General features: G+C 32.8%; 1 protein-coding gene across 1 annotated transcript; it reads right to left on the bottom strand.

Moving 5' to 3' along the window:
- Nucleotides 1-972: 972 nt before the first annotated feature.
- Nucleotides 973-7,425, bottom strand: LOC105961310 (LEAF RUST 10 DISEASE-RESISTANCE LOCUS RECEPTOR-LIKE PROTEIN KINASE-like 2.1). The gene is made up of 4 exons (XM_088826822.1): nucleotides 6,690-7,425; nucleotides 3,155-3,229; nucleotides 2,195-2,227; nucleotides 973-2,084 (listed from the first exon to the last, which is right to left on the bottom strand). Exons 1-4 carry the CDS (start codon nucleotides 7,423-7,425, stop codon nucleotides 973-975), a joined length of 1,956 nt encoding a protein of 651 aa, XP_088682948.1.
- Nucleotides 7,426-13,116: the final 5,691 nt, after the last annotated feature.

The following is a 13,116-nucleotide window of genomic DNA, read 5'->3' as shown; positions in this document are numbered from 1 at the left end:
AAAGAAAAATCTTATTTGCCCTCAAACAAATTATTTTTATAAAATTTATTGTAAATTACAACCACCCCTGAGGTATGGTCAATTTACCAAAAACTCCTCTTGTTTGGATAATTACATCTATCCCTTCCAACTATGATTTTTTCTTACACCTCCACCCTTATGGTGTCAAATTCAACATAATCATCCAGATTTCGTGGAATGTGCTCTAGTTTGTACTCAATTTGTGTAAAAATATAGTTTCTGATGCACCACAATCTGATATATACAAGCCAAAAACCACATATTATGACCATCTTGTTTCAAAATGTGGAGTTCAAATGGGATAAAGCGGGTACAAAAGTGATAATATTCCATATAATCTCGAAAATTCCACTAAATTTGAAACCGCAAGGGTGGACGTGTAAGAAGATTATAGTTGAGGGGGGTGGTTGTAATTACCCAAACAGGAGGGGAATTTTCGTAATTTGACCATACCTCAGGGGTGCTTGTAATTTATCCTTAAAATTTAAGATTTTTTTTTTTAAATTACCAAATATGTTGGAAAAACTCTTAAACATATTATAAGCTCTTTTTAACATTTAAGCTTAGCCAAACACCCTATCTCATCAAAATTTGCCTTGCAAAATATCGTGAGACTTATTGGTAATGAAATTATATGATATATTGTGCGACTTATAGCTAATGACAACGAATAACAAAGCATATGTATGTGAAATGTACATACAAAGTAAAATAAGGATACATATATAGCCCTTACATTGTACAACAAATTGATTTGATTTTTCAAATTCTTTAAAATGGTCATAAACATTATTTTTAAAAGAAAAAAATAGAGAAACCCCTTACTAAGTTACAATTAGAGGAAAAGAGGGAGACTATCTATCAAAGTGTATCGTTATAACATTCGAGAAAATTCATATCATGCATCATTCTAGATATTTCGGGTGATTTTATGTGATTCGAAATCAATACTTAATCTTGAGTTGAATTTTCTCTCTCTACATATGATGAACATGAGGAAATTTCTTTATCCGAAACTCTAGCATTCCACAGAACTGGCTTTGGAGGAATTAGTATGGACTCTATACTTCCTTCTAACATTTCAACAACCTTAGACATCGGTGGCCTATCCGATGGAGATGTCTGAATGCACCAAAATCCGACCAAAAACATTTTGTTCCTTGCAATTTGTTCTTCGTCGTCAATCATAATATCGTCTAATTTCTCGGTGACATCAACTACATGCTCGTAGATTTTGTCAGGAAAATAGTTTTCACTCGATTGAATTGCTTCATTTTCGACAAAATTTCTGGCTCCAGCCATTTCAAGAACCATCATTCCATAGCTATAGACATCAGATTTATGAGAAACTCCTCCAAAATTTCTAGAAAATACTTCCGGAGCAATATACCCAATAGTCCCTCTTGTCCCAAGCACCGATAATATGCTTTGTTTTTTCTTACACAATTTAGCAAGCCCAAAATCAGATATTTTCGGACAAAAATCCTCGTCCAATAGAATGTTCTGAGGCTTAATATCGAAATGAACAATCCTAGTATTGCACCCCGTGTGCAGATATTCCAAACCTTTGGCAACTCCAACTGCAATCTTGCACAATTTGTCCAAATCTAATGGACAATCATTTATCAAAAACTTGTCCAAAGATTTGTTTGGCATATATTCGTACACTAATGCTCTCTTATTTTGATCAAAGGAAAATCCCAAGAGATTGACAATATTAACATGCGCGGTTCTACTGATACTAGCTACTTCATTAATGAATTCTTCTCCATTGCTATCGGTTTCGATCAAAACCTTGACCGCAACAAGGGATCCATCAGGGAGTACACCTTTGTAGACACTACCATATCCTCCTTTACCAAGTTTCTCATTGAAAGATTTGGTCATTTTCTTGATCTCTGAATATTTGTATCTTTTTGGAGCCAAAATTCCATGTTGGACTAGAATACTTTCGACATCTTGGTTATATTTCTGGTTAGAGCCAGCTCGCGAATGTCGTCTTTTGAGGTAGAAGCATATGACAATGGACACTATAACCGCACCGGTTACAGTAAGTAGAACCACTGCATATAGTGGTAGGATATACATAAAAACTAGCTGGTATGTAATAATGTAAACATATATATAATAAGTCAAAATGAAGAAAATGGAGTGAGAAGTAAAAGTATTTTACCTACTATAATTATGCCAGTAGCAAGCTTTTGTCCTGCAATTTGGTCTTGGAAATTAAAAAAGATACATGTAAACCTTATAGGGTTAAATACAAAGTGCACCCCCTACTATCACCAGCATCGCATATACCCATGTACTACAAAATGCGACAAAATGGCCCCTCAACATAACGGTCAACCCTCAAATCTCTAGCACTGTTAGTTTGTGTAGCGTAGTTACATTTTTACTCTTACATTTATATGATATAAATTGGCATTTTTTGACTTTATTACTTGGCCATTTTTTTTACTTTATTACGTAACACTCTGGTGGCATCGACAAGCGGTTGATCTAGAAAAATATGCCTAGTAGTGTTTGGACGTAAAAAATGAAATGCATGAATTTGGAGAATTAGAACTACGGGAAGCATTTTAAATCGAGAGTTTTTAGGCTGAAAGTTCAATTTTCTTTTTCCTTCTGAAATCTAAAAAGAATTAAAAAATATTATCAATAACAAAAGAAACTCATAAATTTTGGGTGATATTATTAGACTCGGAACATAATTACAACATTTCATAAATTTAAAAGGAAATTATAAATAATTTTCAAAATATTTTTTTTTTCCAGAATATTTGGGTGAAAGTTTTAGGTCGTGGAAAATAAAAATAGGAAACATGAATAAAATTGAGAATAAATTGAGTACAATAGAGAAAAAAAGAGGCACACTTTTTATAAACAACCATAGGGATATTTTTGTCTGAAATTGTCTAACATCTCGTGTAATGCTCGATCAACTTTGAAAATGGACGGATTATTTAACATAGTTTAATGGCAGGGGCCATTTTAGCGCATTTTATAATACATGGGTATATACGATACTAGTGATAGTACACGGGTGCAATTTGTATTTAACCCAACCTTATAAACCTCCCAACTTTCAAGAAGAAAAGGAAACGGCAGAAAATCAAAACATTGTGCATACCTTGTCCCGTGTGACGATTTCCGTCGTCACTTTCAGGGGAATGTGAAGGAGCTCGTGTCGACGGAGGAGTCATACCTTGTCGAAAGAAAGTAATTAATTCCAATGAAATATAACTTTCAATACTTAAAGATTCAATATATATAACCAAAATAGAAAATACAAGCTAAACATTCTCAAAATGGTAAATAGGAGGGCCGAGAGACTGAAATAAGGATAGGCGGAGCCTAAATTTAGTATTGAAATGCGACAAATATAAATTAAAAGTTCTTTAAAAATGTCTCTGACCAACCATTTTTATTATTCTAGGTTTAGGGGTTATATGTCTTTCGCCAATAAGCCCATACCTAATATTTATTATAAATAAAGGAAAAATTAATGTATATGATAAAATTAACCCCAACTCTTTACCCCCAATTCTTAATTGTAACCACAATTTAATCAATTTTGACCACAAAAATCCAATGTTTATTTAAAAAAAAAAAAAATTTCAAATTTTTTTTGCGCTGGTTTTCGGCGTTGACTTTTTGATTTTTTTTTTCTGGTCTATTTTTTTCGCCGCCGGTTTTACGGTGTTGACTGCCGGTCCTCGGCGTTGACTTTTTTAGTGTTTTTTTTTTTCTTATAAAATTTTTATCCGTTTTTTTACGTCCGCCGCTAAACGTTGACCATAATTGTACTGTCATTAACAGTAATTATACTGTCACTGACAGTACATCAACGTAACTATACTGTCGTTGACAGTACATTAACGTAATTGTACTGTCGTTGACAAAACATTTATGTAATTGTACTGTCGTTGACAATACAATTAGAGTCAGCGGCAATATTATAATTTTTTTTGATTTTTCTTTTAATTTCGTGTGATTTGTTGACAAATCAACGTAATTTATATTACTGTCGTTGATAGTAATATAACTGTAAACACAATAATATTACTGTAAACCACATCAATATTATTATTTTTTTGGGTTTATTGTTTTATTTGAGTTATTGACGGAATAACGTAATAATATTGTCTACTATTGTAATATTACTGTAAACACAATAATGCTACTGTGGTTAACAGTAATATTACTGTCAACCACAGTAATATTAATCTTTTGGCTTTTTATTATGTTTACCCATGTTGAACGGTCAATATATTAAAATTACTCTATTACCAAATAATAATGACTTTTGTTGTGTTAATATTATTGTGCTAGAGATTAATATAACAATATTATTGTGTTAAACTATAGTATAGTTGATATTACTGTGTTTACCAGTAATATAGTTAATAACACTGTCAACCACAACAATATTGTTGTTTAAACGGGGGCAAAAAGATGTCAAAGAAAAAAAATCGAAAAAGTCAACGCCGAAGACCGGTGACGGAAAAATCAGGAAGATTTTTTTTTTGAAAAAGTCAACGCAGGAGACCGGCGGAAAAATCAGAAAGAAAAAAAAAATCAACGTCGGAGAGGCGGTCAACGCGGTAACTGATGAAATTGTCCATAAAATTGTGTGTTTGGATCAAAATTGAATAATTTGTGAAATTTGGAGTCAAATTGAGGTTATATTAAATTAAAGGATGAAATTGGAACTTATTAAAATATGAGGAGCTATTTTAATTTTTTACAAACCTCTAGACAATATGTGAATTTTTTTATAAAAAAGTTTTTTGTCTCGATTCCTGTATAAATAAGTACCGTTGATGGCTTATTTGTAAAACACTAAATGCCTTTAAAAATGTGACTACTACTACTTTAGGGCGCGGTAGTTGTGGCTCCGATAATAATTTTTTTACACCGTATTTTTTATTAATATTTCGCAAAAATAGATTTTAGCCCCCCAAACTTTTGTAAATATAAAATTTGACCCCTTAATACTTTTATTTTTGTCCATAATCTTATACATATAAATCGACATATTTTTTTTCACATTTATCTTTTCACTATGAAATATTATGGTTATAACTTTTACTATTTTAAATAAAGTCTATAAATATATACCTATTTTACCATTTTGTTATGAAGCCGATGCCCCTTAGCCCCAAAAATTTAAGCTACCCGATGTTGTATTATTTTAGGAAAAAAAACCGATCCCCAACCACTTAATTCAAAATTGTCCTAGATCCGCCAGCGAGTATCTCTCTACTATTAAGAGACAGACAAAATAGATAAAAATAAGGGGTAATGGCAAATAGGCCCATGACAAGGCCACTTAATTAAAAGAGGGACATCCAACTTTTTTGTCTTTCAAATAAATCCAGCACATTCAAACTTATTTCCAAATAAGGAAAATCCTTTTATATACCAAAATTACCCCCAATTCATTGAAACCCAATTTAACTCCAATTTCATGATTTACACCCCAATTTAGCACAATTTCATCAATTAACCAATTTTAACCCTAATTTCAATTTTGACCCGCCACCACCGGAGACCGCCGGTCGCCGCCGTTGACTTTTTTTGTTTCTAACATTTTTTTTCGGCCGGTCAACTGCCGTTGACCGCCGGGTCTCCGGCGTTGACTTTTTTTTTTTTTTTTTAGAATTTTGTTTTTTCTTAAAAATAATATTTTAATTAATATTACTGTCTTGGCTGCTAAATTACTGTCTTCGGCAGTTATTTAACTGTCGGAGACAGTAATTTAACTGTTAATTGACTCTTTTTTTTTTCTTCAAAAATATTTTAATTAATATTACTGTATTCGTTGCTAAATTACTGTCTCCAACAGTTATTTAACTGTCGGAGACAGTAATTTAACTGTTAATTGACTTTTTTATTCTTAAAAAAAAATATTTTTAATTAATATTACTGTATTCGTTGCTAAATTACTGTTATTTGACTTTTTTTTTTCCTTAAAAAAAATTATTTTAATTAATATTACTTCCTTGGATGTTAAATTACTGTATCCAACAGTAATTTAACTGTCTTAGACAATAATATTAATAATATTACTGTTCGGAAAAATAATATTCATAATATTACTGTCCCAAACAGTAATATTACTTAGTAGCCAAGACAGTAATATTAATTAAAATATTTTTTTTCTAAGAAAAACAATTCAAAAAAAAAAAGTCAATGCCGGAGACCGGCGGTCAACGGTGGTTGACCGGCCGGAAAAAAATTTCAGGAAAAAAAAAATTTCAAAAAAAAAAAAAAAAAAAAAAAAAAAGTCAACGCCGGAATCTGGCCGGAAAAAAAACATTTCAGAAAAAAAATTATTTTCTGAAAAAAAAAAGTTTTGGGGGTTAATGTGTTATATTTGTTTAAATCCGGGGTCAATGTGTAATATTAAGGAAGTTATAGCATAATTGGTGGAATTGATAAGAATTATATTATTGAGAGTATTTTAGACTAAAGACATGGGGATGAGCTTAATTGAGAGACTGTGTTTTTTGTGGACCAAAATGTATTTAAGTCCCATGCGATAGGTTTTTTTGCATTTGACCTAAAAATAAAACATATGCATCCATCATTGGCAGATAATACAAGAATCAGTTTTTAATATACAATATCTTGACCAAGAAGATTTTTTTAATATACAATACCTTGAGGGGGCGGAGGGGGGACAAGAGGACTGTCATCCAATAACCACCGGATGGAAAATCCAGATGCAAAAGCTGTACGCAAAATGTTGATGGACGAAGGCTCCGGAGTCTGTAAAGACCGCACCACCGACTGACTCACAGGAACAGTAATACTGTCCGCGCAAGTGATGTTGGGTCCGGGCCCCGCCGATGTAACGTCGAACAGATTGATTCTTGTATCGGTTTCATTTTCACATTTGAATCTGTTGGGCATTTGCGCCAAGAGATCACCAGACTGAGGATTGTCAAAGCAATCGTAGTAGAGAGTGACGTTGTTTTCTTTGAATTCTGGCAAGTAATCGTAAAGGCGGTTGCCCTCGAAGTCTTTGGTTATGTTGCGGAGGATTTGCGGACAAGTGTTGTCCCACAAGTCTTCCCTCACGATCGTGAGTGTGTGGGCATCGTAATCGATTTCCTGTACCCTGTATTGTGATGATGAGATGTTCAGCATCGGGACTCCGCCCTCGCAAATGAGCTCGTACTCTGGGCGGAGGGGGCACGTGGAGTTGAACCAGAAGGGTTTGCTTATGTAGCGTACGTTGCCGCAGTTAAATGTCCCGGACATGTCCACGCATGGCCTTGGATGCAGCGTTATCCAATCATCATGTAGACAGAGGAAAGCAGGGAAATAAATTGATAAGAGGATTGCTTCCAGCATGAAGAGAAGAAGCTTGCCGTTTTTGGGTTTGGATTCCATTTTTAGGAGAGAGAATACTCGGAATTTGTTTGATCCTAGAAAGAGAAAGTAGTAAAACTCTAGTCCTAATTGATCCCTTTTTTATTCTTGAAAAGCCTACAAGTTGGTCCACTTTATTTCTTTTCTTTATTTAGCTTTCATTGATTAATTTTTAAATTATTACATTCAACATTTACGTAGGAACTGCAGTCACTAGTCAGATACTCAGAATCTAAGACCCAATATAATTCAATGTTTGTCGACATAATATTTTTCTTTGGTTTTCCTATAATCAATTTTTTTATTCATAAAAAACCTAAAAGAATAGTATATTACTTTCTCATACAATATTTTTTGTTAGATTTTATCGAGTATATATGGTACTCAATTAATTCTTCTATATGTATTTTAGGTCGGTGCTAATTGAGAAATTGAACATTAAGAGGACAAAACAGGAAAAAAAAAAGGGATAAAAAACAGGCAAGAATGAAAAAATCGGCCAAAGTACACCAAGAGAGCTTCGGACGGCTGTCCCATAAATGAACTGTGAAATCGAATGGCCCTCCGGTGGAGAGGAAGATAGCTTCATAGTTTGAGACCGCCGTCCCAAAGTTGTACTGTAATGCCAGACGGTTGTCCGAGCCGTTGAAGCGGAAGAATCAGGCCACGCATTTCCAGACGATTGTCCGAGAATTTACACTGAAATTCAGATGGCCGTTCAAGCTCACAAATTTGCACAATAAGAAAGTTTCAACTGCACAAGGAATTTCTTGCCTTCTTATATGTGACAATTACTCATCACGAAAATTATCATCCAAGCACGGAATTTGAGTGTGATAAGCTAGGCGTGAAGAAGGGAAATCTAGAAAGACTCAAGCATCGTTTTTATCCTTTCTTTTATGAATTTTGTTTTGTTTTTCATAAGAACTATGAGTAGCTAAAATTTTATTGCTAGCATTGTTCTCTCTCTCTCTCTCTAAAAATGAAAAAATCTTATTAAAAATTTTAGTCCAGTATGTAACAATATGACAGACTCGCAACTTTTGGAACAATCATTACTGTCATAAATTTCTTTACGTTATTTTTTAATGCATATTTGGTTGGCCCCATGATGATATCATGGCTTCGGCATTGCTACCGTGTATTTGTTTTCATTGGTTTTTCTTTTATATTGAAGAAAAAGCTGTCTCTGCATATCAGTTTCATATCTACAAAATATTTCTTCATAGTAACCGGAGAATGCATTTTGGTATTTTCCGTAAACTTGAAAACGTGTTCCTGCCGTGTTTTTATTAAATAAGAAAAGACCATATATATATATGCTAGCTAATTAAATAATTACTAAATTTTTTAAGGAGTACGTGAAGTGCTATTTCCCCATATTCAAATGCAAAACTTCATCAAACAGCTAGCCGCAGTTGAAATCAATGCCGTGTGGCAAATAGGATATAATATTTATTTAAATATTGTTTCTTCTTTATTAAATTCTTGATTGGGTTCTTAATGTTACTTTGACATGTTCCACCTGGTGAAACATATATGGGGTGTGTCCTTTGATGATGCACATATATAGTTCCATAAAAGAAATTGATATATTCGTCTATTGTTTTGCTCTATTTGAGAAAAACCCACACCCATTTCCAACCATTATTTTTTTTCCACTTTGCCCATGCCTGCCACATCATCATTATGTCACGCGCCCCATCATCATTGCATCATGCACTGGTCATAACCCCCTTCTTTTTTTTTTTTTTCCTTTTTTTAACTTTTTTTTTTCTGTATCAGTTTTATTAATCGACTATGAAGCATAGTCTATTAAGGAAAATCGACTATGAAACATAGTCGATTATGGATTTTTTTTAATTTTTGGGGTTATATGAGATAACCCCTCACTCAATTTCCTAAGATGCATAAATCCAATTAATAATCCCATTTTTGGGACAACCCACTGTCATAGCAGAATACTTAAATTACCCTCGGTGTATTTTTGAATTTTAATATTTAATTTATTTTCCCAAAATAACTCCCATAAATATCCGCCCACTCCCCAAAATCTCTCAAAAATCTCATATCATTTCAATTAAAAAAATTACGTTTTTTAATTATGTTTTTAATTTTGAATTTTTTTTTTGCAGAAAAATGGTTTTTTTTAAATTTTGATTAAATGGTGTTTTATTTTTATTATAAATTTATTTTTATTCTGAAGCTTTGTTTATAAGAAAATTATAAAATTTTATATTTTCTTAAAAAAAAAAATTTCGTTTTTAAAAATTGATTTTTAATTTTGATATATATTTTTTTTTACATTTCGATTTAAAAAACATAGTTTTTAACAAATTGAAATCCACTATAAACTTATCGAAAACCACTATGTAATTAATGTATTCTATTACAAAAATTCAGTATAAACTTATCGATAACCACTATGTATTAACATTGTCCATTATGAAAATGCATTATAAGCTTATCGAAAACCACTAAGTAATTAACGTTGTCTATTACGAAAATTCACTATAAACTTATTGAAAATTTCAGTTTTTTAAAAAATCATTTTTTTACAGCTGGTTTACCAAAAAATGAAATCTACTACACATTCGTCAATCAAAATTTGTCGACATTCGTTATAAAAAAAGATATTAAAAAATAACGTAAAATTCATTGTTAAATTGTCGTAATCCACTATAAAATTAACGTAATTCACTATTCACTGCCTGAGTTTAAAATTCACTATTCACCGACTGATTTTGAAATCCACTATTTACTGGAAGTGTAATCCACTATTTACTGACTCGTGAGAATTAGAAATCCACTCTTTGGCGATCTAAAAAATACATGGAGATGAGTACAACATCATGTAAATCCCCGTCCGATTCGTTTTCCTCAAATTTTCGACCCATCAATAGCTCATACATAAACAAATTAAAGTGTACGTACCGTTTTGTTCAGTCTCCTTCTTTTGGGTCCATATTCTGTCACATAGAAACAAAAACAAAAACCACTAATACATAAGGATTGAGTAAGCGTACACCATTAATTACAACAATAACATGTATAAACAAAAAAAAAAAATTATCAACTCTTTCAGTGTTTTTAACACCAGAACACATGAATTACTAAAACTTCAACCTTACATGCCAATATAAATTGGAATATTTAATAACATAAACTCCTATACACAAATTCACAAGAAAAAAATTCAAACGCCGATTAAAATAATAGTTTTAAACTCATACTTAAAACATTAACACACAGAACAATAATATGGAGAAACTAGTATATTATTAAACTAATATATATATATGGGATTATTTTGTAGACCCCCCTCATTCCCAAATTATATAGAACTAACTACCAAGTGGATTACACTCTAAGGGAAACCCCCATAATTTCGAAAATATTTTGACATACCCCCCTGGGCCCCTCTGAAGTACTTATAATACCCTTTTAAAATCAGTTTTAAACCCTACACACTCACATTTCGGTCTCTCTTCTTCTCCCAGATTCAAAATCCCGCCTCCACAAACCTCCCACCGGTGAAATTGCTTCCCGGAGCCATAACTCTCTCTCCGGTGGTTGGAATTCGATGGTTTAACTACCGTTGGATTCCTCTCGTCGGGCTCTTTCTTTTGGTGGTGATTTCATTCAGTTTGGAGCGCAGATCTGTTTCTGTAATTTTTTTACATTCGACGACGATGGTCTTGCCGGAGGTGTTCTTTGTGTTCCACCAGTCGAAATTTGACGGGCTACCCGCCGTTGGATTCCTCTCGTCGAGATCTATATTTTGATGGTAATTTTGTTTATTTTTATGTTTACAGATTTATTTTTATAATTTTTTGCATTTGTGGGTTCGCGAAACTGTGGGTGGTTAGTAGCGGCGCCTAGGTTTTGGTAGGAGGCGAGGGGGGGTAAGGATTCACTGTATGTTTGATTTAAAATTTGTAGCATTTCCCTGCAATAACCTCTCTCTCTATCTCTCGATCTCTTAGTGTTTGTTGATTTTTGAGTGTTTTGATGTTTCTTCAAATTTTGTTGATTTGCAACTAAGTATTTTTTTGTTTGTTTTGATTTTGCAATTGCAGCTTATGAAAGCCATTGATCCTCTCCTTGAAGGTGTCAAAAATTTGGTTGAAGTCACATGTGAAGCAGTGTTTGACAAACTGTATACATTACTATACATTACTATACATATATAGTAACATGTAGTTATATATGCATATATTTGTGTATTTTCAATTTTTTATTTTTTTTGGTTCTGAGGTGATTTATAATAAAAATATTGACATTTGTAAATTTTTATTGGGGTTTATGAATTTCTTTTGTATAAGCCTGTATTCGTGTGTGTATACAATTGATCGACTAAAAATATGGGGAAAAAAAACGAACATACCTACGAATTACTATAGGTACTATAGTTACATGTAGTTATTTTCAGTATAGCAAACATATTATTTTGAAAATTAAAAAAATTAAAAAAATTAAAAAATTAAAATAATTAATTTTTTTTTATTTTTTTTAAAAAATTAAAAAATTAAAAAAAATAAATATATATAAATTTAACAAACAGGTTTATTATTATTTATAAAAAAAGAAAAAAAAAAGAAAAGAAAATAATAATAAATAAATCAGCGAAAATGATAAATACAGTACCAGAAATGTTGAATGCAGTTTGGCCGAAAATTGCATATAAGGGTAGTATAGTACTTTCCCTTCTCCAGGGGGGTATGTCAAAGGATGATTTGGGCTTGGGTTTATCCCTAGTTTATTTGGTGACTAGGGGGTATGTAAAATAACCCCTATACATATATAACCACTATGTGTTTAGTCGACTACGTCGATCCTCACCCCGAAATCAGACGATTTTTTTTTTGAAAAAACCACTATGTGCTTAGTCGACTAAGGCATAAGAATAATATCAAAAGCACTCAGTAAGATTGTCGTAAATTTATGAACATTCACTATCTATGGAAATTCAGTATAAACAAAAAATTAACGTAAAATCCACTGAAAGATTATCGTATCCACTGTAAAATTAACGTATTCCACTATTCAATGCCTGCATTTTTTTTTTTTTGAGTAAATTCAAGTCCATTACAAGGGGAAGTAGGGGAGGGGGGGACTCGAACCCTAGACCTTTACCCTATTGGTAAAGGCTAGGTACTAACTCTCCTAATGAGGGTTGGTCAATGCCTGAATTTGAAATCCACTATTTGCTGTCTAAATTTGAAATCCACTATTTAATGTACACGTTGTCAACCCCCATCCCTCTAAAGTAATCCATTACTTACTGTCCCGTGAGAATTTTAAAACCACTATTTAGTGTAAGCGCATCGACACCCCCTTCTCTATTGCTTCCCGCCTGCATCAGGTACATTTGTCGGCAACAACGGCGACTCTAATTCTGATCTGGAACACCATTTATCCCACAGATCCGATCGTTGGCGAAGCCTGATTCCAAAAATTATAAACTCAAATTTTGGTACAAAAATATAACCATTCTCGGCACCATATAAAAAGGCAGCGTTGCCTTGCAAAAATCCCTTATCTCTCTGTCCGCATCTTCGAAAAAAAATCCCTTATCTCGCTGGATCCAAATCTAGCAGCTGAAAAAAAAAATATGTCGTCCTTAGAGAGCGCCAATAGATCGGAGGTCGTCTTCGAGGCGGTGAAACGAACTCGTCAAAGGGGATGGTGGGGGATCGTCTAATTGGATTC

Source organism: Erythranthe guttata, chromosome 12, assembly GCF_056151865.1.
Source record: "Erythranthe guttata isolate IM_541 chromosome 12, IM_541, whole genome shotgun sequence".
NCBI lineage: Eukaryota > Viridiplantae > Streptophyta > Magnoliopsida > Lamiales > Phrymaceae > Erythranthe > Erythranthe guttata.
Note: the sequence above shows the minus strand (reverse complement) of the source record. Positions and strands in the feature narration are given on the sequence as shown.

Coding starts and splice junctions, on each gene's coding strand:
- LOC105961310 (XM_088826822.1), bottom strand. CDS start 7,425: ATGGAATCCAAACCCAAAAACGGCAAGCTTCTTCTCTTCATGCTGGAA. Junction 3,230..6,689: donor CCCCCCTCCGCCCCCTCAAG/GTATTGTATATT, acceptor TCTTTCGACAAG/GTATGACTCCTCCGTCGACA. Junction 2,228..3,154: donor AAATCGTCACACGGGACAAG/GTATGCACAATG, acceptor ACCAAATTGCAG/GACAAAAGCTTGCTACTGGC.